At 38.3% G+C, this 26,862-nt stretch overlaps 1 protein-coding gene across 7 annotated transcripts in view; it reads left to right on the forward strand.

Moving 5' to 3' along the window:
* acaca (acetyl-CoA carboxylase alpha) overlaps positions 1 to 24,972 on the forward strand; it is a 56,085-nt gene extending 31,113 nt beyond the window's left edge. For 3 of the 7 annotated variants that reach the window (XM_065284510.2, XM_065284514.2, XM_065284516.2), the window contains 24 exons: positions 668 to 775; positions 880 to 936; positions 1,139 to 1,183; positions 2,441 to 2,482; positions 4,709 to 4,924; positions 5,002 to 5,157; positions 5,864 to 6,088; positions 6,766 to 6,921; positions 7,235 to 7,381; positions 7,929 to 8,198; positions 8,301 to 8,398; positions 8,879 to 8,999; positions 10,462 to 10,572; positions 14,577 to 14,720; positions 14,906 to 15,026; positions 16,047 to 16,143; positions 17,814 to 17,910; positions 18,002 to 18,137; positions 18,236 to 18,413; positions 19,725 to 19,837; positions 20,711 to 20,865; positions 21,808 to 21,978; positions 22,782 to 22,918; positions 23,596 to 24,972. In XM_065284510.2, coding sequence (XP_065140582.1) covers positions 668 to 775; positions 880 to 936; positions 1,139 to 1,183; positions 2,441 to 2,482; positions 4,709 to 4,924; positions 5,002 to 5,157; positions 5,864 to 6,088; positions 6,766 to 6,921; positions 7,235 to 7,381; positions 7,929 to 8,198; positions 8,301 to 8,398; positions 8,879 to 8,999; positions 10,462 to 10,572; positions 14,577 to 14,720; positions 14,906 to 15,026; positions 16,047 to 16,143; positions 17,814 to 17,910; positions 18,002 to 18,137; positions 18,236 to 18,413; positions 19,725 to 19,837; positions 20,711 to 20,865; positions 21,808 to 21,978; positions 22,782 to 22,918; positions 23,596 to 23,722 — 3,228 coding nt within the window. In that variant the 3' untranslated portion in view covers positions 23,723 to 24,972. The remainder of the gene's footprint in view (positions 1 to 667; positions 776 to 879; positions 937 to 1,138; positions 1,184 to 2,440; positions 2,483 to 4,708; positions 4,925 to 5,001; positions 5,158 to 5,863; positions 6,089 to 6,765; positions 6,922 to 7,234; positions 7,382 to 7,928; positions 8,199 to 8,300; positions 8,399 to 8,878; positions 9,000 to 10,461; positions 10,573 to 14,576; positions 14,721 to 14,905; positions 15,027 to 16,046; positions 16,144 to 17,813; positions 17,911 to 18,001; positions 18,138 to 18,235; positions 18,414 to 19,724; positions 19,838 to 20,710; positions 20,866 to 21,807; positions 21,979 to 22,781; positions 22,919 to 23,595) is intronic. The other 4 variants (XM_065284512.2, XM_065284517.2, XM_065284515.2 and 1 more) reach the window with 3 other exon arrangements.
* The last annotated feature ends 1,890 nt before the right edge of the window (positions 24,973 to 26,862 follow it).

A 26,862-nucleotide genomic window follows, 5' to 3' on the forward strand; every position in this document is an offset into this window, starting at 1 on the left:
TGATGTTATTTCACATGTAGATGATAAAGGATTGTTTTTAACTCTTTCACCGCCAGCATTTTTAAAAAAAGTTGCCAGCCAGCGCCAGCGTTTTTCATGATTTTCACCAAAGTTTAATGCCTTCCAGAACAGACCCTCTGCTTTCAAACAAAAAAAAAACGTTTCATCCTACGTTCAGTGGTTCTTTTGCAATCAGCTTTTGAATATGGGTAGGTTTTTGCAAAAACACCATATTTTGAGCAAAAAGCAGAGATAATTCCATTTTTGTGACGGACTTTTCATAGAGATCCCATTCAGAGCGATCTTTAAAACAGACACGGACATGCAGCAGCTTGCCATAGGGCAATACTTCCGGTTTTAAAAAGTTACGGAAGGGCGCCACCTGGATAATAGCGGTATTGCGGAAAGACGGAAAATCTCGTCATTGGCGGGGAAGCGTTTTCTCTTAATTGACGAGATATCTTGTCAATGGCGGGGAAAGAGTTAATTCTGTAAATAGGATGGACCTTTGTTTTGATGTATACATGTACCTGGAAAATTTGTTTTACTGTTTTGAAGAAGACATTTACCTGAATTGTGCAAATCTGAGGATTTCGTGATTGCCCAAGAAGCAATCACGAAATAATTTATATAGTTTAATGCTTTTTTTACTTTTGTTTTACTGTAGAGCATCCAAGATGAGCCGATTCATATCCTTAACGTGGCCATAAAGACTGACAGTGATATCGATGACGATGGGCTGGCTTCCATGTTTCACGAGTTCACCCATTCTAAGGTAAAGCTTTTTTTTATTTTTTATTTTTTACATGGTGATGTTTTACATATGCTTAAGCAGATATTCATTGTATTTAATAAAAATTCTATCAATGTCTACAACAGAAATCTCTGCTGTTTGAGCACGGCATCCGAAGACTGACTTTCCTGGTTGCTCAGAAGGTACATACGATGACAAACTGCTCTTGAAGCATGTTTCTGCTCTCACACTTAACTCTTTCTTTAATTGAGAATTAACTAAATAATCTGCAGTTCAACCGAAATCTGAATAACCATAAATTGTTATGAATGATCTCAAATCTGGCCTGCCCACTGCATGTTTGTCTCTCTCCTGTTCCTTTGCTCTCAACGTCGTTATTAACAGGATTTCAGGAAGCAGGTCAACTGTGAGGTGGACCAGAGGTTCCATGTAAGTAGTTGCAAAGGGTATAAGACATTGGTTCTGTTCCAAATCCTAGAGAGGTGCCTTGCTTTGTGTTGTCTACATGTTCATAATCAAAACCAAACATGACCAGAAGGTTTAAAAATAATAATAAGGCAAAGGTGGATAAATAAAAAAATAGCTGACCATAAACATGTCTTTCTGGCCATGAAGCTCCAATGGAGAGCACATACTGATAAAAAAATTATGTTTGAATACTCTGTAAGTTACTTTGGATGAAAACATTTGCCCAAATGCAAAAATGTAAATGTAATATCTTGCTGTATGGATGTTTAGAAGTTTAGGCATCCTTGATACATTTGTAATGAGTTTTTTAGTTGGTGTTTTAGTTAAAGGTCCAACATGTACATTTTAGTGGCATCTGACTAGCAGTGAGGTTACAAATTTGGGGGTGAGGTTACAACCCTCCCTTTTGAAAAACATAGAAAAGCTACAGTGGCCAACCCAGGACAATGATGTCATCGTCTGAGACAGCAGAGAGTAGCCAGTCAAGTAATGAGGTTAATATAGTGACGAAACATGCTCTTTAAAGCATATATAGATAGAAATGACTCATTCTAAGGTAATAAAAACACAACAGTTCATTATGTATTGTTTTTATACACCACTTAAATCTTAATTATGTATATTGCATTTCTGTCAATAGATCCTACTAATGTACGCACTGCACCTTTAACTGACACATCCCTGAAATGGTTATATTTAAATTAGTTTTAAACCGTTTTTAATAATGCACTTTTGAATAAAGTTACTGACCTAGCATTTTATTTACTTAAAAAAGACAAAGTAAAATTCCTATTTGTTGCTTCATGATAGTTAAGTTTGGACCTTGCTTATTTCTAATTCAGTTGAAATACTTTACATTATTGCATTATGGCATTGCCTTATACAAAGAATGCATGTGCTACTGTCTAAACAGCTTAATGTTGCTGCCTACTGTTTGGTATGGTGTTTGCATTAAAAGTGTACCTATGATACAAATTCTGCCTTGGTACCCAGCTCTCTAGGTTTTGGAACAGATGGAAAAATTATCTTTTAAGTTGCCTACACTTTGAGCCCTTAAAAAAAATCAACTTAAGTTTGATTTTAGTTCTACATAAGGTCTTAATACTCTGTGTTATATCATTAATATAGGTCTGGTGCTGGGTCAAATGAAACATTAACAAAAGATAAAATCAAATGTTACTTCACTGTTTCAATCCAATATCTTTTTTTATTTCACAGAGAGAATTCCCCAAATTTTTCACCTTCCGGGCTCGAGACAAGGTGAGTTATGATGTACAAAAGACTACCACTGACAGACACAAAAGATCATAATACGTTTAAAAGCCTTCATAAAATCTATCAGCTGCTTTATGTTCAGGGAAAGAACAAAGGGGAAATTGGAAGCGAATAAAGAGGAAGCTGTTATATTCCTGTTTCTTGTCTTGGCTGAAAAAGTCACTCCATCATGATCAATGGCGTTTCTCTGTCTTCTATCAGCCCTGATAGTTTGCTAAAATGGTTCCAGCAAAGCTCATTACATTAATGAACTTTTTAATTATTTGTCTCATTTGAGAGGGATGACATCCATTAGCTGCTGTGATTACCTACATTTACTAAATCCAGCATGCTATTATACTGTAGCTCACGGGCACTTTCTTCTCCCTTAGACTCACTTTCTCAAAATTTATCAAAACGACCAATTACATCTCATTCATAGTATCTGTTTCATTCATTCATTCTTTTTTTTTTTTTTTAAATATGACCTCATCTTTGCCCTAATGTGGTTCCAGTGATCCATAGATTTACATTTAACCATCTTTAAAGGTTTAATATCTTTAGGCATATGAGTGACGTTTTTTTTTGCTACAGGGCTGAAATTGACCTTTGTGGTCTTCCTTATATATTTTAAAACTGTTGCTATCTGCATTTTGTTGTGGATGCTGCTGTTGTTGCAAAATATCACTTTACCTTAACTCTTTCACCGCCAGCGTTTTTAAAAAAAGTTGCCAGCCAGCGCCAGCGTTTTTCATGAATTTCACCAAAGTTTAATGCCTTCCAGAAAATGTTCTTCTTTAAATATATAAACATACAATACAGCAAATGAAAGAACAGACCCTCTGCTTTCAAACAAAAAACCGGTTTCATCCTACCTTCAGTGGTTCTTTTGCAATCAGCTTTTGAATATGGGTAGGTTTCTGCAAAAACACCACATTTTGAGCAAAAAGCAGAGATAATTCCATTTTTATGACGGACTTTTCATAGAGATCCCATTCAGAGCGATCTTTAAAACAGACACGGACATGCAGCAGCTTGCCATAGGGCATTACTTCCGGTTTTAAAAAGTTGCGGATAATAGCGGTATTGCGGAAAGACGGAAAATCTCGTCATTGGCGAGGAAGCGTTTTCTCTTAATTGACGAGATATCTCGTCAATGGCGGGGAAAGAGTTAAAGGCACAATATGTAAGAGATATTTCTAATAAAATATCCAAAAACCACTTGTGCAGTGTGATATACGCATATATTGTGCACATTTGTGTACTTGCATTATCCCAAAAGTTCTCAAGGATTTGTAAATTCCAGTTTAAAGCGCACCAATGGTCCGATTCAGGATTTGACATTTCCTTTGGTGTTTAAGTGTGTATTAGTACATGTTAACTATAAAAGGTACATACCCCAAAGTAAAGGATGACACGAGTTATCGTCTCCAATGTAAATTTATTTTCTTGTACTGCAACAAACACATGGATTGTAGTCAACCGTTTACTTCCTAGGATTTATGATGTAGAAAACACTCTGTTTATACCAAATACACAAAATAAAGTTGTTTTTTAGCAATGAAATATGTGCTTTGTAAAATAATAATGGCTCCTCCCATGTAGCCTACAGTATCAATACCGTGATATCTGGGCTATCCTCGGATTCTGCTTATAGAAATTATGGCAACACACATGGACAAATGCAGAAGTGGTGGCTATAGACGGTTTTAGCAGTAACAACATAAACAAGCAGCTGTCGTGGTCCGCACGTAACTTCCGGTAAACTTCGCTAAGAATAAATAACAACAAAGTTCTTTAAACGTAGTTTATTTATATAACAAGCAAAAAAACAACACATAGATTATCTAGGAAACCAAAACATTTGTTATTTCGACGAGACATTTGTTCAAGAGATGCGTTCGATGAAACCCTCTATAGAGAATCTAGCATGCTGCTGTTATGTCGTCATCATGTATCACACTTTACCATTTGTGTGTACAGAAAAAAACGTTCATTACCTCATGTGTGAACATGATACATAAATTTCAACATCTCTGGATGGTGAAAATGACATCTTTCATCATTCCCATAGTGTTATCAAGCTTCATTTTCGTTATTGTTTTGAAAATGCGACCTCTTAACACTTTTGTAACCTAATCTACCAATTTTAGTTTTTTACATCTTCGGTTTACCACAACAAGTGTGCTTTTGTTTGTTCAAAATTAACGATGTACAAATAATTTTTTCCAGTTTGAGGAGGACCGTATCTACAGGCACTTGGAACCTGCGCTGGCTTTTCAGCTGGAGCTCAATCGCATGCGCAACTTTGCGCTGACAGCAATCCCCTGCGCCAACCACAAGATGCACCTGTACCTGGGAGCGGCTCGTGTGGAAGTGGGCACTGAAGTCACAGACTATCGCTTCTTTGTGCGGGCCATCATCCGCCATTCTGACTTGGTTACCAAGGTAAGAGCTTCTGCTGGTATGATCACATCCATATATTTAGTTTAAAATGTGACAACATTGTGTTCTCTGCTGCGTAGGAAGCGTCGTTTGAGTACCTGCATAATGAGGCAGAACGTTTGCTGCTGGAGGCCATGGATGAGCTGGAGGTTGCCTTTAATAACACCACAGTTCGCACAGACTGCAACCACATCTTCCTTAATTTCGTTCCCACCGTCATCATGGACCCTTCTAAGGTAAGAAACACACTCGGTCTGAGTGGTTTTAGAGCATCGTACATTTGGCTTGTTTATAGTTTTGTCTGCATATTAACCTGTAATGTGACTGTTTTGATATTGAAATTTTACTTTTATATTGTTTAGGTAAATGTGGGTAGTACGTTTAGAATGTTTTTATATATACAGTACTGTGCAAAAGTCTTAGGCCACCATGCCACAATTAGATTTGGTGTTTTTGCAATGTTATAGTGATCATATATAATTGTTACTCAGTCTCTTCAATAGATTACATCCAGAAAATACAGGATATGTGTATATAGTATTAAAAACTGTACAAAAATGTAAACTGATACTGTGTAAATGTTTTAGGCTAAACTCCCTTTCCAGTTGAGCAATAGCAGGAAACTGCAGGATCTCTTAAACCTAAATAAAATAAAATCCCAATTTCTAATTTTTAAGAAATTAGTCTTTTTACCTCATTCTGATCAAAACGCTCAAGATGTATTTAGTGCCAAGAGAGGTCACACTAAACACCAACCATGCCTTAAGAAGACATTTAGTCCAGAATTTTTTTTTTTTAATTTTTTGTACATATTTCCTGTATTTTCTTAACCAAAAAAGATGGTGATGGCGGTTTAAGACTTTTTCAGTACTGTATTTTTCTAAAGCATTTACGTGTTGAACATTATAAACACTATGTTTTGTATCTTTTCATTCTAATCAGATTGAGGAGTCTGTGCGCTCCATGGTCATGCGCTACGGCAGTCGTCTGTGGAAGCTGCGTGTTCTCCAAGCAGAGCTAAAGATCAATATCCGGTTGACCCCCACCGGAAAACAGATCCCCATTCGACTTTTCCTGACAAATGAGAGCGGCTACTACCTGGACATCAGCCTGTACAAGGAGGTCACAGACTCCCGTACAGGACAGGTGGGGCACAAAGATCGACAGGTGGGGCTCACGTGTCTCTCATCTACCACACACAAATACAGTACACACACAGAAAATATGATGGTATATTTCTAACTTTATTATTGATAACAAACTAATTTAGAAAAATATCAGTTAGACAAGCAATTTTGAAATGAGAAAGTTTGTCGCCCATTTACAAAAATGTTTTATTTAAATATAGTGGTCGACTGATATATCCACAAGGGTCATAAATTGGAAGATTTACAGATATCCAAAAATGTAGTACCACAAACTTCACCAAATTTCGATCTGTTGTTTCTATATGTTGTGTAACCTTTTTCCTTTCACAGAGGCAGAGATAAGCTCAAGCTGTCACCTATTGTGTTTCTTTTAAAGATTTATTTTATTAAAATTTGTGAAGAAAGTATTTGATGAACGTATATAACAGTACATACAATTGTTATCTATTTGTTTTTTTTTGTCAGTGACATACCAACATTTCTTTTAGAGTTTAAAAAACATTTACATGAAATTGTCATTTAAGTAGAATTTAATGTAACTACTGTTAGCAAAATCGTATTTAGTCATTGTAACATCAACTGTTGATATTAATTGTATTGTGTCATCTGTTCACAATGGGGGGGATATTTGTTTATTTGTGCTTATTGTTTTTTCTTTTCTTCTGCATGACTGTCTCTCTTTCTCTCTCTCCTTAGATTATGTTCCAAGCATATGGAGACAAACAGGGTCCTCTGCATGGTATGCTCATCAACACACCATATGTCACTAAAGACCTCCTTCAGTCTAAACGCTTTCAGGCCCAAAGCCTCGGCACCACCTACGTCTATGACTTCCCAGAGATGTTCCGTCAGGTATTGTCCCAAAATCAGTGGCAATCTTTCTGCATATCTTATGGTTAGATTTTGATTTAGGCAGTCATGACACTTAAAGGGGCGGTTTCCCGTACAGGGATTAGACTAGTCCTAGACTAAAATAAATGTAAGAGCTGTCCAAACTGAAAACAACTTGCACTGACATATCTTAAGATACATCAGTGCCCTTTGTTTTGCACCAATTAAAACACAATTTTTGTAAATTGATGCTAAAAGATTTTGAAAAGTGATGTGATGCAGTGCTGCAATCAATCAAACAGATTAGTTGATCATGCTACCCATCTTTCTTAAGTCTCTGAGGAAACTATGGCAGTCCATGGACGCACACGCCAGCTTACCCAAATGCCCTCTGCCATCTGAGCTGCTTACCTTCACAGAGCTGGTTCTCGATTCTCAGGGTCAGCTGGTGCAGATGAACCGTCTACCTGGAGGAAATGAGGTTAGTTCATGCCACCATGAAATTTTACAGATCGGCACATGTAGTACTTTAAGTACACACTAGGGGGCTCTCTGTTGCTTTTAACTGTTGTTTTATCAGGATTGTTAGTTGTGTTTAGTTTCAGGTGTTATCAAATCTTGATTTTGAGTGGAAGTAAACATTTAACACTATTGATAATCTGCCTCACTGATATTGGCCAGGTAAGAGCTTTTGCCGACAACCGTGTTCGTCTGTTGAGTTTGAATGTCTAATCCTTTAAATTGTTTTTGTATATCAGCAGTATATCGACCATTTTGCTGAATAGATATGTTTATCTGCATCAATATCATCATTAAAAAAAAAAACAGAGGTCAGCCATTCTCTGACATCCAATGTTTCTTGGGTATGTTCTACATAAGAAGAACTGTGGTGCCCTTGGGCAAGGCACCTTAACCCTAGTTGCACTAGTTGTGTTCACTACTCGCTAGGGTGGTTTAACTGCAGAGGTCATATTTCGAGTACGAGTTACCATACTTGACAAAACATGTTACACTTTCACACTTTCTAGATTGGCATGGTTGCGTGGCGAATGACTCTCAGAACACCTGAATACCCGGCTGGTCGTGAGATTATTGTGATCAGCAATGACATCACATACAAGATAGGCTCCTTCGGGCCCCAGGAGGATGATTTGTTCCAGCAGGCTTCAGAGATGGCAAGAGAAAGTGGCATCCCCCGACTCTACATCGCTGCCAACAGTGGAGCCCGGATCGGCCTGGCAGAAGAAATCAGACACATGTTCCATGTCGCCTGGCAGGACACAGCAGACCCATACAAGGTTTGGACGGGCTCCAGGGGAAGGCATCAGTGATAATTAATACAGTGTTCGCTTCGTTTGAAGGATGCTTGTGTATCACTATGTTTGGCTGTTGGTTTGTAGGGCTTTAAGTACCTGTACCTCACACCTCAAGACTATAAGAAGGTTTCTGCTTTGAACTCTGTGCATTGTGAGCATGTGGAGGATGAAGGAGAATCCAGGTGAGTTACACTAACCTATAATCTTTGTTTGTTCAGACCTGGTATTTGGTTATGACATATTAAAGCAATAAGTTACAAGAGGCCATGCATTACAGCGATTTTAGTGGTAAAGATACACAATTAACAGGCTTATGTGGCTTTTTGCGTTAATAATAATGGTGACAGCAAAACGGTGATGGAAAACACCAGAATTTCGTAAGAAGTCTAGATAATTAATTTGCCAAGTAGTATAGTCCAATCAGAATTCAAGACTAAAACTATCAGTATATCATTTTGTCTTATGATTACCAAATTGTAAAATTGGCTGTTGTACCAGGCAGACTAATTCCTTCATACCTGTAGCTTTCATATCTTGCTTATCACACCACACTCTTTTCCTTGTCATATAATACAATTATTTAAAATGTTCATTGACCTTGTCATTTGCTAAGAAACATTTTAATTCTCTTCTGAAAGAACATTCATATGGTGTCTTTGCAGATATAAGATCACTGATATCATTGGTAAAGAGGAGGGCTTGGGTGTGGAGAACTTGAGAGGTTCTGGGATGATCGCAGGAGAGTCATCACTAGCATATGAGGAGATAATCACTATGAACCTGGTACCCTGACCATGCACTTTTTATGAACCTATGCAAAAATTTGACAAAACATTAACTCTTTCGCCGCCAGCAATTTTCATGATTTTCACAAAAGTTTAATGCCTCCCAGAAAATGCTCTTCTTTAAATATATAACCATAAAATCTATATAATGAAAGAACAGACATTCTTCTTTCAAAAAAAAAAAATCATCCTACCTTCATTGGTTCTTTTTTATCACCTCTCAAATATGGGTAGGTTTCTTTAAAAACACCAAATTTTGAGCAAAAAGCTGAGATAATTTAATTTTTGTAAAGGACTTTTGATTGAGATCTGGGTAGGGTTGCACCAGTTGTTTGTAAGTTCTTACTTAAACTGGGACGTAAAGTCCAAACTAGAGGCTTAGTAACTACTAGCTAGTTTATAACTAACTCTGAACTTTATTCGGTTGCACCATTTGTTCTTAATACAGAACGAAGCTAGTAGGTCGTAAGCTCTCCGTAAAGTAATGCGTTCGCGCATAGAATGACGCCTATTTTTCTTAAACCAATCACAAGCCTTCTAATAGGTAAACAGGAAATAGTCTGACCCGTGCGTTATTTCAAACTCATTCTTGACTGGCCCTTAACTGAAAGTTAAAAAAGACGTTAAAGCAAACATTATCGAACTCAAAACATGACACTTTAATTGAAATTATCTATCCCACACATGGAGGAGAAAATAAACAGAAAGAAAATTTCAGTAATGAAGAAATTCTTATTTTAATTGATGGATACGAAGAAAGCAGTTCTTGAAAACTCATTGACAAACTTGCGGCTGTTCATAATTAATCACAAGCTCATCGATGTGATCTAATCTGGCTGACATTTTTTCCGACCGCTATTCATGGACAGAGGCTTCCGTAAATATGTAGTTACAACGTATTGTTACGTTTAAACTAAGTTTAATGGTGCAACGCAAAAACATTTAGTAGTGCGTAAGTTGTAACTTAGTGCCCATTTACGTCGTAACTAGGCTACGTTGTAACTTACGCACAGCTGGTGCAACCTGCCCCAGATGCAGAGCAATCCTCAAAACTTAGACGGACATACAGCGGTTTGCCTTAGGGCGATAGCGATACTTGCGGGTTTTATAAGTTGCGGAAGTTATAATAGCGGAATTGTGGATTGATGAGATAACTCGTCAATAGCGGGAAAAGAGTTAAAGGGATAGTTCACACAAAAATTTGTCTTCATTTACTTACATTTATGTTTTTTAAACCTGTATCAGATTCTTTGATCTTTTAAACACAAAATGATATATTTTGATAAATGATTGTAAGCAACACAGTTGATGGTACCCATTGACATCCATAGTATTTGTTTTTCTTACTATGGAAGTTGATGGGTATGGTCAGCTGTGCGGTAAATGTACAAGCAATACATTTAGAGAAGCACATAACTGTTATTGTGTCTATGACCTTCTGTGTCTTTGGTGGTCCTCAGGTGACGTGCAGGGCCATAGGAATCGGTGCTTACCTAGTGAGACTTGGTCAGAGAACCATACAGGTGGAGAACTCCCACATCATCCTGACTGGGGCTGGAGCTCTCAATAAGGTCAGCAACACCCCTTTTCACATTTTTAGGCACCTTATGAATGTTGCTGTGGTCATATGCAGAAAATACATTACTTAATTTTGATGGCTTACATATGTGATGGAGCCATTCCAAACAAAAATGTGGAAATAGTTTTTTTCTAATTTGCGTAGTCTCGGTTGTGTTGATTTTCAAAAGTCGTCGTAGTTTTTTTAGTTGCTGCTAATAAAGATGGCACATGTGCATAAATTACCCACTCACTCTGCAGATAAGGGCTTTCGATTGGCCTTTTTTCTTAATTGCATAAAGTAATTTGATTGGGCTGAGGCAGGATTTGTGACAGGCTAGCGTGAACTCATAAAGTCTTGTGTGCGCTCAACTATGACCCAAATAAATGAAGCCCTAATTCATGCAATTACCACGACTGCTTTACAATATGACTTTTATGAATCAGCCAGTGCCTTAGTTTACTCCTAATAGGAATTGTATTTGGTTGGTTGTGCATTCAAGCATGTGTTTTTAAGCTGGCACCTTTATAATGTTGGTTTCAGGACCAACATTACAAAGGCACTTTTTACTTGATGTTGGTTTTGTATTTGACTTTGAAATTTTGCTATTTGAAAATTCGTAAACAAAAAATATGACCTTGGGAAAATTTTTGTAAACTGCTTTATTTTTTTTGCTACTTCCTTGATGATCGCACCACATGAGATTTTATAAAATTGACATAATGGGACAATGTAATACTTTGACGAAAATATAAATACATAAGGCTTTAAAAAACATGCCAAATAGTGCAGTAAAGAATCATTTTATAGACATTTCCAAAACAGTTATGGCCAGACGGTTGTACCATATGATATTTTGACACTTTAAAAAAACTATATACTAATGATTTTTAAAAACTTAAAGTGAATACACACATGGGAGAATTGCTACATATATGGGATCTTTTTATGCATTAAAACCGCATTTAACTGAAGGCGTCGCATCATTGACCCATGTATATAATTCACCCTTCATTGACTGCTACCCAACCCTCAGTCTCTCTGTCTCGTCATGATGATGCAGCTCCTGAAGAAATAATAAAAAAAGAAGCGTGAAGTTGTTATTTGCATAGAAATGGGCTGATGCCTGGGGACAGGAGGGACACCGATATCATTCCTCCTAGAGCAGAATTGAGCATTTCTGCTCAGACAGATTGCTCTCTCTCCCCCTCTCTTTATCCATTTTTCCCTTCATTGCAGCAGTCCAGAGCAGGTTATTAGAAATTTACCTGTGCATGTCTTTACAATACAATATCAGGTTGTCATGCTGTTATCTTCTGGATCGGCAGGAACGCCCTATCTATCCCTGACTGTGAATATCCTTTGCAATCCTATTATTGTCAGCATCACAGTTCAGATCTCCGGGTATGCTAGCCGATCCTAGACTTCTGGGGGGTCCTAAGCAGCTTTTTTGTGAGGGGCCCTGTCAGCGCGTTTATAAAAGCTTGTTCACTATCTCTACTTAAATGTAGCTATAAAAAAAAATGTTAACTAATAACATGTTGTATTATATTATAGATGAACATATGGACATTACTGTGACACTCATTAGAATACTTCCTAATTATAACATTGAAACGTGTTTTATGAAAAGCCCTTAATCTGTTACATTGTTATTTAGAAAACAAGGTTTACTGCCAAATAGATTCTTTATGAGATGTAAATTATGAATAAAATAAAACCAAAATAGCTGTAAGGAAAAATTATAACAAACAACAGATTCTCCAATTTGCTTAAAAACTAAGGCATGATCGATATAGTTTACTTCTGAGGTAAACATACCAAAATACATCAGTAATGGTAACTTAAGACATGTGCATTTGTTTTATAATGCTTGCAGGAGTCACAAACCAGCTTGCTTGCGTGAATGAATGTGTTTCTTTCTTTAATAACACGTATAAAAGATTTTGATTATTGATGTGTACAAGCATTTTTAAGAAAACACACTGGACTAATATTGAATCTGGATATTTGGACCGGAGTGTTACTAATAAATCCATTGCATGGTTACTCAAGACTAAATAGGAATTTAAAACATTAATGTGTTCTTAAAGGGATAGTTCGGCCAAAAATGATATTAAACCCATGATTTACTCACCCCCAAGCTGTCCGAGTTGCAAATGTCCATCGTTTTTCAGACAAACACATTTTCGGATATTTTAGAAAATGTTTTAGATCTTTCAGTTGATTAAATGTAATGTTACGGGGTCCACGACCTTCAAGTCCAAAAAAAGTGCGTCCATCCTTCACAAAATAAATCCAAACGGCTCCAGGATGATAAAAAAAGGTCTTCTGAGGGTAATCCACGCGGGGTTGTTGTAGAAATATCCATATTTAAAACTTTATTAACGAAAATAACTACCTTCCGGTAGCGCCGCCATCTTAGTCGCGTTCGCATTCAGGATGAGAGCTTACGCAGCCTTCGGAGGCTACTCTGCTGCTGCTCTGTACCCCCGCCCTCCGAATTTGTCATACGTCACTAAGAAAAGTGCGTACACTACGCTAATACTCTCTCCTGAATACAGAGGAGTCTAAGATGGCGGCGCTACCGGAAGGTAGTTATTTACGTTAATAAAGTTTTAAATATGGATATTTCTACAACAACCCCGCGCGGATTACCCTCAGAAGACCTTTGTTTATCATCCTGGAGCCGTTTGGATTTATTTTGTGAAGGATGGACGCACTTTTTTGGACTTGAAGGTCGTGGACCATGTAACATTACATTTAATCAACTGAAAGATCTAAAACATTTTCTAAAATATCCGAAAATGTGCTTGTCTGAAAAACGATGGACATATGCAACTCGGACAGCTTGGGGGTGAGTAAATCATGGGTTTAATATCATTTTTGGCCGAACTATCCCTTTAATATTTTATACTTTACCTTCATGGCGCTTTTTGTATTTTCTGCGGTCATGGTCGCTTTCTATCTTTGTTTCCTTCTTTTCATTTGTTGTTCTCCTAGCTCTAATTGTTAGCCGAGGAATCGGAAGTTTGTAAGTGAATGTTTTCTCGCCATCACGCTGCGTTCAAACCAAAACACATGTGAACTTTGGGCGGATGCACGTGATATTGTAACGCGCATGAGGGGGATCTGCGATGCGTGCAGTTACAGTGATTGACAGGCAGATTTTTCACAGCCCTGCGCTGATTGGACCAAATGAACCGGCCTGCACTGATTGGACCAAGTGAATCGGGAACAGTGGAATTTTGCAAAACAAATAACAGGCTCTAGGAGGAGCTAGAAGCGCGTTTTTTTTTTCTTAAACAGTCTAATTTATGTTGTTTTATCGGAGCATAGTGTTGGTTTCAGTGAATATGATCAAAAAAGTTGATGACCGCAGCTTTAAATCATATCCATATATCAAGACTCTCTAATGATGCGTTTACACGGGGCGTAAGCGTTAACGCTTCCCATTCACTTTTAATGGGTGATGTCATGTGTTGGCGAACTAATTGTGGATCTGTCGGCGCTGCGTCACTGTCGTTGCTTGCGGCAGAAGTTGAAAATTTCCATAAACTGTAATTGGTTGGCCACGCTTCAGACAAGCATTCCGTCAAGTGTTAACGCTTCAGTCCCATGTGAATGTACCGTGACCCAGACCAGTGTACTAAAAATCTTTGCTTACTTTGTTTTATTATTCACTTTACCCTGTATTGCACAACCCTTTCAAGTAGAATTTAAAGAATTATTAATTGAGCGTGAGTGCAGTCTGTTTCTCGCATATGCTCTTTTTGTCCTTCAAAAAATGGAGCAAAATCTACAAAGAATATTTTCAACAACCAGGCAATTTTAAGGGAAAATGGTAAAAGATCGTAGTACTAGCAAGCTAATAAAGTTTACCTAATAAAGTGGCCAGTGAGTAAACATTAGGCAGTGCTTTAAAGATTAATTGGCAATGCGTTCATAAAGGTTCATGAGACTGTGAGACCACACAAATCTTTACAGTTTAGTCATTCATTTCTTTTCTTTCCACAGGTTCTGGGTCGTGAGGTGTACACCTCCAATAACCAGCTGGGTGGAGTACAAATCATGCACAATAATGGTGTTACACACACTACTGTTTGTGATGATTTTGAGGGAGTGTTTACATTACTGCAGTGGTTGTCTTACATGCCAAAGGTATGCAGAAAGGCCTGCAAAGGACTTGTACATTTTGAGTGTAAAATATATGATTATCTCTACGAATGTCAACGGTTTTATTTGAATCATTGAAAAATGAAAACTAGCTTTGTTGCCCAGACTATTAAACACTGAAAATATTCTCAGGCTAGTTGTTTGTGTCCCACATTGTTTCTCTTTTACAGAAAACATCTAGTCCTGTGCCTATGTTATCTGCTAAGGATCCCATTGACCGTCCAGTTGAGTTTGTTCCTACAAAGGCACCTTATGACCCACGCTGGATGCTGGCGGGACGTCCTAGTCAGAGTAAGTGCATACTACACAGAGGGCCATGCATGTTTTGTTTTTTCCCTTTATAATAAAAACCTTAATTAAAAAAATTGCATGTTGTGTTTACTTGTGTTATGTTTGATTAATATTTACATTTGTTTGATGACCTGAAACATTAAAGTGTGACAAACATGCAAAAAAATTAAAATTCAGGAAGGGGGTTGGCCCCTTTTTTACACCACTGTACTTTTGTGCTGTTCAACTTGGGTGGGTGGTACTTACTTTACAGTCCCGTCCATGTTCTTACACTTTTCCCATATTGTGTAATAGTTTTCAGGTTTTCTTAGTGTTACATTGTCAGATCAGGAGTTTGTAAAAAATTTTTTTTGCTGTACTTTCACCTTTGCCTGCACATTTTACGAATGTTCTGTGAAGTCCTGGCCTTATTTAAAGATCCTTGTATTCACATCAGTTTTATTTCACATAGCCTATATCAAGCGGAATAGAAACTGGGAATCGAGAACAAGCTAAATTGATAAGCAGAATCGGAATTGATCAAATTAAAATCATAAGTTGATGTTTAAAGATTGTAAATTACATTTGAATTATGATTATTTCTAACTACAAACACATTATGTTCCTTATTGTGTATAATGTTGCTTGTTAGGATTTGTAGATGGTTCCTGCGCTGATGTTTTTAGTGAGAGGAATGTGTTATTTGGAGAGGGGAGAAGTAATGGATGACTGTGGTCTGAGGGTTTATGTTTGAGGCACAGCTCTAGGTCTCTCCTCTCAGAGATAAGACTGGGATATATGGAATGTTTTTTACAGCAGAGACAGATTACACATCACTGTAATTGCCACAGTGAGGTAGGGAGATATCAAGAGTAGGGTGGCAGCAGAAAGAGTCTTTGTCTTGCCGCTAAGACAAGTTTCACAGTCTAATTGAATGGTAACCTCTCGCTGCAGCAAGCATATTCTCTGTCTCAGCTCAGCATATATCTGATGAAGATACGGTGCTTATATGGCTATCTTTCTCTCTCTTCCTCCACACAGACACGAAGGGTGTGTGGGTTAGTGGGTTCTTTGATCATGGGTCTTTTCTGGAGATCATGCAGCCATGGGCACAAAGTGTAATCGTGGGTCGGGCCAGGTAAGCACCAGTGTACCATATATTCTCAATACTATTAGAACTGCCCTAATCCTTGTGTTTTTATATGTATCATGAAATGTGGCAAGATAATGACATGTTCTACTTTCCGTCCCTTCCATTTTACATATGCTACAGCAGTAATTTCTCATTTTAGCAAAGACTTAAATAACAGTGATGTCAGCATACAATTTTTCATTCTCTGTAACTGCGGAGTCTTCCTCTCACCCATTGACCTTAGTATGACATCAGTGCCTAAAAGGCAGCTTTTGTCATTAGGAATAATTCTGCTTTGAACATTAGATTTATATAGAATTAGAGTACCTCAATTCCACTCAAATCATTATTATTACCAAACATATAAAAGTAGGGATGCACCGAAATGAAAATTCTTGGCCGAAACCGAAAAAGAGGAAACCAAGGCTGAAAAACCGAAACACCAAAATAAATTATTTAGCCAGTTATTAGTACAAATGCATTTATGGCTATCACTGTGTACTAACTTTACTAGGGGTGTGTGACGGATCACAAAACTCACGGTTCGGATCACATTACAGTTTTTGAGGCACAGATTGGATTATTTTTCAGATCAGCAAAAAGGGGGTGGGGAAAATCTAATAACAAATAAAGAAATTGCAAACATTTATAAAAAAGAACAAAGTTGCACATTAATAAGGGCTAACATTAGCATTAAGTAAAGAAAAATCGAATTAAATGAGTCATAACACTGTCTTTGTATAAATTTAATTTATTATTATTTTTAGAGCTACAGATGTGATTTTCTCTTTGTCTTGGGTTGTTTGATTAACATTAATGACACAGACTTAAGTAGGTTAATTGAGGTTACTGTCTCTTTAAGACCAAATAAGCAGAAACTGGTTTCTGACTGTAATCTATACATACACTTAAGACATAAACAAATGTTTTTATTATAAAAAGAATACTGTGGAGATAATTTTGTTTAGTTTGTTTACATGTGTCCTGTCAATAATAGAAAGATTTTATGTTCGCTTGTTTGCGTCTCACTCGTGTGAGCACTATTGAGGGCACTTAAATGCGCGAAAACAGAGACCGAGGGCGAATCCCAAACAGCGCAGCATAAAAACATTACGTTGTATTTCATTGCTTTATTCGGCAAATCTATGTTAACGGACTACAGTATGAGACACATTTGCGCGACTCTCTCTTAACTTTACACAACAAGAATTCAGATCTTTGAAGGGCATACTGTGATGATCACGTCTGGACCGGACACATTCAACCGCATGTGCCTCTGTGTGTACAGACAACTGCTCACTTTAGCGCCTTTTTCCGGTTAAATACATCCACACCGCATACAGGTTGCTTCAGACAAGCACGTGCAGGTCGCATTTACTACACCTTTTCTTTAGCGTCGTTGGCAGGGCAGCCAGAGCTTTTATTGACGCTCTCGCCGGTGGCGGTGTGAATGCACAGTTACGCTCACTGCCCTTAGAAAATCATTTAAAATAGGTCCTGCAATGGCCATAAACGCGTTTGGTGTGATTGGCCCCTTAGAGGGTTTTGCATCTGAACTGCTCATATCTCATTAACTAAATGAGAACCGTGTGAAAATTCAAATATAATTTTTTTGTAATTTGAAGAGTGTTTAAATAACGTGGCTCTGTATAACAAACCTCTCTTGTCAATTAAAGGTTGGGTGGGATACCAACTGGAGTTGTTGCAGTAGAAACCCGATCCGTGGAGTTGTCCATTCCAGCAGATCCTGCTAATCTAGATTCAGAAGCCAAGGTGAGCACTAAAAGAAGCATGTATGTGACTGTTCCTCTCTCATTTTTCCTCTGAGGATAATAATCCAGTATTTGTGCTGTGTTTCTTGTAGATCATCCAGCAGGCAGGACAAGTGTGGTTCCCTGATTCTGCTTTTAAAACAGCACAGGCCATTAAAGACTTTAACCGAGAGGGTCTTCCTCTCATCGTTTTCGCCAACTGGAGGGGCTTTTCCGGAGGAATGAAAGGTCAGTGACACAGAAAAGGAACTGGGTTTGGGTTTAAGTACATATACTTTGGAGACATTTGATTGTATCTGCTAACATCTCAACTCGTGTGACTTCAGACATGTATGATCAGGTGCTGAAGTTTGGAGCGTATATAGTGGATGGGCTGAGAGAGTACAGACAGCCAGTATTGGTCTACATCCCACCGCAGGCAGAGCTCAGAGGAGGATCCTGGGTTGTGATAGACCCCACCATTAACCCTCGTCACATGGAGATGTATGCAGACAAGGACAGCCGGTAAGAGGATCAGGATGTGGAAGTGAAAGATCTGTCTTTACATGCAAAGCGGCAAAAAGAATAAAGTTTGCTTTGAAATGTCTACAAATGATTATTGTTAAAGGGACAGTTCACCCAAAAATGAAAATTATGTCATTAATGACTCACCCCTCATGTCGTTTCAAACCCATAAGACCTCCATTCATCTTCGGAAACAAATTTAAGATAGTTTAGGGGCTGTTTACACTTGGTATTAAGATGTGTTTTCATCGATCGTATCACAAGTGGGCGAGAGAGACACATTACGTTTACACATGGTATTTAAATCCGTCTCTTTTGTCCACATTCGACCGCTTCTGTCCTGCATACTGTGAGGGGGTGGTGTGTGAGATGGTGGGCGAGTCTCTCTGCTGTCATTCAAATGCGAGCGGGAGTAATGATGAGTTTACATGGACGCTAACTAATATTATGTCGGAGTCCGCTGCTTGTTTAGCAAGTAAACATGCTGCACAGTGTTTTGTACATGTATATGGTAGAGCTTTCTCTGATTTTTCAGCGCAATTGATGAAATAGGATCATGCAACTTTCACACGCTTTCAAAACGAAACTACGGAGATCAGCTGCTTTAGTTGTTGTTTACCGTGTGTTCACACCAGAAGTCAGAAAAGACGTAAAACTTGTGTTTATTACCTCAGATTAGATAAATGGGTGGAGAGAAGGCGGTCGCGTGTGGCTGTTCGAACACATTCAACCACATGTGCGTTTACACTACAAAAGCAATCAGATCGAAAGGGGTTTCGACTACCTCTGAATGTGGTTGAAAGTGGTCGAAAGTGGACAAGCTCAAAATGTTTTGAACACTGTTTATATCTGGCAACGTCGTCAACTTGTGGTCCGATCGATGAAAACGCATGTTAATGCCAAGTGTAAACAACCTCTTAGATGTAGTCCAAGAGTTTTCTGACCCTCCATTAAAAATGTATGTACGGTATACTGTCCATGTCCCGGAAGATAATAAATCATCATCAAAAGTAGTCCATGTGACATCAGTGGGTCAGTTAGAATTTGTTGAAGCATAAAAAATACATTTTGTTCCAAAAATTACGACTTTTCAGCATTGTCTTTTCTTCCTGGGTCTGTTGTGAACCGCATTCTGGAAAAGCCTCTAAAAGTAAGCTGACCCGACCCAAACCGTGGGGTACTATGCAATGGAAAATTTGTTGTGTTTGTGGTTACGCGCAGCATAAACTCCTTTTATATATATATATTAGTTGTATTAACTTCTGATCCATTTTGTGAAGAGAAATTCATTGATCTGTTTGTGTTCAACAGTGGTGGAGTTCTGGAGCCTGAGGGCACAGTGGAGATCAAGTTTCGTAAGAAAGATCTGGTAAAGACCATGAGACGAGTGGACCCAGTGTACATGGGGCTGGCAGAAAGACTGGGTAAGTTACATTTATTGTTAAGATTATCCGCTTGTTAAGTCGAATGTCACACAGCACTGCTTCCTGGTCAAAATGCTTTACAGGGGCCTAAAGCAAACAACAAACAATACACTGTGAGTTTCCATTGCTTTAAAGCACACCATCAATCCTTTTTTCTCAATAGTGACATCCCAGATGACCGGGATGCCTGGAGAATGTAGTGTGAGTTTATAAAAGCTTAGCTTAAATGCGTGATTTGAATAAACAGTGCCCATAAACAGCTATAGAGTCTCTAGTCTCGCTTGAAATGAAGGTAGTCTTTTTTTACAGATTGGTTCTTGGGAATTAGCATATTATACTTACAAAGGCATCTGACAATATAACAATGGCAGCTGTCATGATCTTTAGATTCCAGATACAAGATTTTCTGATTGCTTGCTGATTTCAATAAATCTCTCTCCACTGAGTTTGTGTGTCCTCATTGGATGTATACGAGTTCTGTAATAAAGCACCTTACCACTGCTGATTGTGTCGACCCGCGTTCTCTTTGTCTCGTCCAGAGGAGACGTGTCAATCACAGGGGCCTTAGATCTATCAGACCCCAGTGCTGTTACACGCCTTCCTCAATCGATTACACCCTCAGCAGTCACTAAAGAAGACCGTGCCACAAGAGTTGCCTGCGGTATCGCAGGCGGCCGAGCTGAATGATTAGTTGTGACATGATCGATCTCTGGTAGACAGCCACAGGGCTGATGGGAGATCTTAGAGAGCTCCTTGGCTAGGCTGCATATGCATGCGTGCTGTATTTGCTGTATTGTTCTATATTGATATATTGTGCTATTATTTTTGGAACTTCATATGCAAATTTACATGTCAGTTTGTTCGTGTTTGTAGGCACGCCAGAGTTGAGCGTGAGTGAGCGTAAGGAGCTGGAGGGTAAATTGAAAGAGAGAGAAGAGTTTCTGCTGCCCATATATCATCAGATAGCTGTGCAGTTTGCTGACCTTCATGACACGCCAGGCCGCATGCAGGAGAAGGGAGTCATCACTGTGAGTATTCAGTTCTGCTAAAGTCTGCATGAACTTGCCCTGCTATTATTAAATTGTGCACACTCATAAAAACAGTCTACTGTGATCAAATCAGGTGATAATATTGTGGCACTATACTTACCAACCACTTTATTAGGTACACCTGTTCAATTGCTTAACGCAAATTGCTAATCAGCCAATCACATGGCAGCAACTCAATGCATTTAGGCATCTAAACATTGTGAAGACGACTTGCTGAAGTTCAAACCGAGCATCAGAATGGAGAAGAAAGGGGATTTAAGTGACATGGAATGGTCGGTATTTTGATACTGATGTGTGAATGATTTCTTCCTGGTAAAAAGACGGAACGTCACTGCGTGTGCGAACAGCACATTTTTGTATTTACTGGTAAATTCATTCTGTTAAATTCCTGGTAATTTACCGTAATTAAATTAAAGAGGCTAATGAGTTCACTGTACTGTAATGGCCTCCACAGTCACCAGATCTCAATCCGATAGAGCATCTTTGGGATGTTTTGTGGTGGAACAGGAGATTTCGCATCATGGATGTGCAGCTGACAAATCTGCTGCCACAACATGATGCTGTAGTGTCATTATGGACCAAAATCTCAAAGGAATTTTTTCAACACCTTTTGAATCTATCCCATAAAGATTTAAGGCAATTAAAATGGGGTTCAACCCGGTACTAGCAAGGTGTACCTAAAAAAAATCTGCTGGCCGGTAAGTACATGTTTTCAGAAGCCAACTGTGAAGAAGACCAGTGTGGTACATACTACTCTCTGCTACATTTTTGGTCAGTGTTCATCTTGTATTTTGAACTTCTTAATGGGTGAGAACAATGTCACCATCATAATTGTCTGCTAGTTTGACAGTACAGTATTTAGGCGTAATTATTTTTCAAATAATTTATTAATCTTTGATTTAAAACTGTGTGTGTGTTCAGGACATCCTTGAGTGGCAGACTTCTCGTCAGTTCTTCTACTGGCGCTTGCGTCGGTTACTGCTGGAGGACACCGTGAAGAGAAAAATCCAGTGCGCTAACAGCGAGCTGACGGATGGGCAAGTTCAAGCCATGCTGCGCCGCTGGTTTGTGGAAGCAGAGGGTGCTGTAAAGGTATGTTAACAAAAAACTCAAATTTTTTTCACAATAACAAAAATGTGTTTTTAATCGTATTTAAGTATACGCATTCCTAATGTTACAAAATGTTTGTTTCCCAAACACTTCCCCAGCCTGCCCTGTTCTGCCACAGTGTAACATCATTAATAATTAAACACTTTTCACACTGTACCCCTGTTAATAGTTGTGTCTTCTGGTAAGAATAATTTTTTTCGCGGCTGCTCCTACCACAGATTAAAGTCTTCCTGGTATGTGAACTTGAAGAATAAATGAAAAGTAGAAATGATCAGAATGGATGCAAAGCCCAGACAAGGCCTTCACCAATCATCACACCACACAGGTCCTGCTTGGAGCAGAGCCAAGCCTCCAGGGCAGGCTGAAGTATCTGTGGAAGACAGTGTCTGGACCACTAATACATTACTCCAATCAGAGCGAGCTATCTTAAGCTACAATTAATCTCCACGCTGGCACGCACAGATAGTAGAGCAACACGCTGTTTCTTAATTAAAAGCAAACGGATTAAAAATGATTAATATGGGGCATTAAATGTTCTTGCCGACTACAAGTGCTTGCGTTTTTTGGAAGCGCGGAAGCCCATTAATGCTCCGACAAATCTTCACAAGCACAAGTCCGGCTTTGTTTCAGATCAGCCCGATGTTATCTGTCTAAGTCTAAATGAAGAGCTGTTGAGTTACATTGTGACTTGGTTTTCAAATGTGGCAGCAAGCATCAAAGTATATTTGAGATGTATTTCTTTCCTCTTCTTTTTATTTATATTATCTCTGTTTTGTCGCTCTCAGGCGTACATGTGGGACAGTAATGAGGAGGTTGTGGAGTGGTTGGAGAGGCAGTTGGCAGAAGAAGAGGGTGCCAGGTCTGTCATCGATGAGAATATCAAATATATCCGCAGGGACCACATTCTCAAACAGATCCGCAGGTACTCTATATAAACCATACGGTTTCTGTCTGTAAATTATCCTACTCTTTACACACCTGCTTAACAAACAAATACACACTTACCTGTACATACAATTTGTAAGCACAGCAGTGTTTGTTATTACTTATCATATTATGTACACTATAAGTACCTGTCATTCACCCACAATTGCTGTAAGTACTAAATTCTTATCTTGTACATTCATTTGGAAGTACAGTAGTGTTTATTGTTAGTTACAGTATACCTACACTATAAATATGTTTCTGGTATTACCCAGTACTTGTCTAGAGTTACATAATAACTTACAAGTATGTACCACTGCTAAGTACACCATATATGTACAAGGTCAGTTCACGCACTGTAAAATAAAGTGCTACTAATTTAACTAAGGCATAGTCCTGGGTTTAGCTAAGCCTTGTCTGTGAAACCGGGCCTTTGTTTTATAATAAAATAATATGTAATTGTCTGATAAATTTAAACATTTAAGCACATGCCTTTAAATTTAATGGTTTGTAAGATCATGCAGACATTTTCAGTCAAGTGACTATAAACTTTTGATAAGTAGTGTAAAATATGCTTTTCTCATTTGATCCATTTTAACACCAATACAAAAAGTTAATATTCCGTTCGTAAAGAAATATTCATAATGTCTATCATTGTTTATCTTTCTGTTTAAGCCTGGTTCAAGCTAACCCTGAGGTGGCCATGGACTCCATTGTTTACATGACGCAACACATATCCCCTACACAGCGTGCCGAGGTGGTCCGCATTCTGTCCACCATGGACGCCCCTGCCTCTACATAGAACAGCACCTCCACCATCACCTCAGAAATAATACTGGAGATTGGGACTAGATGAGCCGACATGGCAGTGCTGTCATTTATTTCACACTGTTGGCTATGATTCTGAAAGTAGGAGTAATGACAGAAATACACTGTACTTCTTTTTACACTGTAAAAATGTTAGAAATACATGTCAATGTGCACCTTTAGACACTAAAGTCAAAAAAATGTACTAGCAAATATATTGTTTGGCAATCTAGTCACGTGCACTTTGCTACATAGTTTAACAGAGACCAACTGTTGTAGAGATGAAAAATCCCACTAGATAAATCTTTTAGAGGGTGTTTTCTTTTTTCTATAACACTTTATAGCCAGTGTAGATTACTGTATGAGAGAGAGAGTGATTAACAGTAGTAAGAGTTTACAGCTTTGTAACCAGTTGAACGTTGTCAAACAGCTCAAAATTTTTCCAGCACGTGCATGATACGTTTTCAGTCAGACACACGAATGCAGATGTTGGATGTTGGACTGTCTTATACACGGTTTACACTGAAAGCAAGCAATGTGACTGTACTAGATTAAACTGATTAATCTAGTTTTGTTGCAGTGTGAACACAGTATTACTTCACACCTGGAGGGTCATTAGACCTGTATGATTACAGTAATGTTTCATTCCCGTGTTGCAAATATTATTATTTTTTGTGTGTTCACTGATATTGTACTATTATCGATATGCTGTTTTTAGCATAGAAAATATAATGTTAAATTGTCATAACTTATTTAACTAATCAAAAAAATGCATAAAATCAAGCTAGGTGCTCCGCACAGTAGTACGGTACATGACACTATAAGTGTGATTGTAGACTATTCGGCATTTAGATTAGCTGAATTTCATTACCATATAAACTGTAAATGCCAAACTGGAATTGTGATGGACATATTTACATTAAAAAACAATTGAAGAAAAAAAGGACATCCTAAGGAGGTGAACGGAGTAATGAACCTTCTCATCATGGCATCATGATGGTTGCAGATGCTGCTGGAAAACCTTAAGCTTTCTCTCAGTGCCAGGCACTATAGCTTGAATCAATGAAATGTCAACACTGTGACATATATGCTATATATAACCCAAATGGGCAGTAAATTGTATCACACAAAAGTCTTTTTAAACATGTTTGCTGAATTGAACAAAAGGTGTTTGGTCTAATGGATTATCTGTTTACTGTGGCAAGCTGTTATTGCCTTTAAATTAACAATAAAATAAATGATCTAATGTGGTTTTGTATTATTTAGGTAGGTACATCTTTGTTAAATAAGGTATTATAATGGTAAAATAATTAGTGCAGTTTAAAAGGCTCAAAAACCTACTTTACCAGTCCACTCACTGAAACTAAGCTGCAAAAAATATCATTCATATATCTTGTTGGCATGAGCACATTTACACAAAATATTTACATTTAGTAGAGGGAGGCTTTTATCCAACCTGTCATGAGGAATGCAACAATAAGCGATTTGTTCATGTTAAAAAAAATTATGTTGAATTAAGTAATGTGGCCCCTTTAAAAGTGAATCTCTACCAGCAGATAATCAGGGCTTGTTTTCATGCGCTTGAGAGAGATGGTAGACAGAGAAACACACTTCCATTGATTTATCAATTTTGACCCCTCCGTGTAGACTTCAGACTACTTTTGCATTACTTTACAACAAATACAGGGGCCAAACTGAATCAAACGAATTCAATACTCAATTAAAGTAACAGCTGAAAGTGAAAGCTTAAGGTGAAGAAAAGGGTAAACCTGAAGCTCCAATTCTTAAAACCGACAGGATTGCAGCAGGGGTGTATTCCAGAAAGCGGTGTTAACTTACCATCAGTGAAACCCTGAACTTTAGGTTTATTAAACAAAAATCTGCTTTCCCTGATCATGTCGTTTCCAAAACACCTGATATGAGTTTGTTCAGTCAACCTCCTACTGGTAACCGAAAGTTTTCCAGCTTCCCTACAGTTAAACATTTGATTCTTACAGTTTTGGAATCCATTCAGCTGATCTCCGGGTCTGGCGCTACCACCAGGGGGGCAGGGTTTCATATTTTATTGCAGCTTCCCCGGGCGCTGCCATCGAGTAGCGGACCCCCACCTGCTGTTAGCATTCCATTGACTCCCATTCATTTTGGCATCACTTTGACAGCGAATAACTTTACATCTGAGGCATCTAAAGACTCCATTTGTACTTATTTCATAAGAAACACGAAAATGTATAAAAGGCATCATTACCTTGTATCTTACGTTATGGCCCAGTAGAAGCAGTTTTTTGTAAAAATAGGCTAATGATTGCGTCATAACCTGCGGCACTCTGTCGGCGACAGACTGTCGCAGAGTAGAGAAATAACCGTATGGACCGGAGGTGAAGCTCGTAAGCAATCTTTTACTGTCTATGAGGCAATCGGGTGGACGTGGAGGCATAAAGTCAAGGGAGATTATTAATCAGAATACTTAACAAAATTTGCTCCTGTTCACGCTCGCCGTCTCTTCAAGATTCGGTGGATGATTCAGATTTCTATTGGCACGGCAATTAGAAGACTTAAATTTGTCAGACAGGTTGCTCACGTGACTTCTATGTCATTAAGCTCAGTTTGAGTCTGCGCAGTACGCTCGACCCCAGTGTGCTTCTAATTGAGTTCACTTGTCTCAGTTGAATCCAATGGGGTCGCTGTGTCCATTTCTTTTACTGTCTATGGCTACCACTTTTAGCATAGCTTAGCACAACCATAGAATCTGATTAATACATTAGGTTCGCGCCTAAAAAAAATTACCAAAGAGTTTCGATATTTTTCCTGTTTAAAACTTGACTCTTCTGTAGTTACATCGTGTACTAAAACCGACGGAAAATTAAAAGTTGCGATTTTCTAGGGTAGGACCTATACTCTCATTTTAGGCGCTATGCTAATGGACTAATCAGATTCTATGGATTGTGCTAAGCTATGCTAAAAGTTGTAGCGCCAGACCCAGAATCAAAGAATAAAATGTTTAACTCTAGGGGGAGCTGGAAAATTAGCATTTTCCAAAAAAGTGGAGTTTCCCTTTAAATGTGCACACGGGTATACATGAAGACATTTCAAAATTCAAACATACCAGGGTATGACACATAACCAGCTTTCTGGAAT

This window comes from Paramisgurnus dabryanus, chromosome 5, assembly GCF_030506205.2.
Source record: "Paramisgurnus dabryanus chromosome 5, PD_genome_1.1, whole genome shotgun sequence".
In the NCBI taxonomy this organism is placed as follows: domain Eukaryota; kingdom Metazoa; phylum Chordata; class Actinopteri; order Cypriniformes; family Cobitidae; genus Paramisgurnus; species Paramisgurnus dabryanus.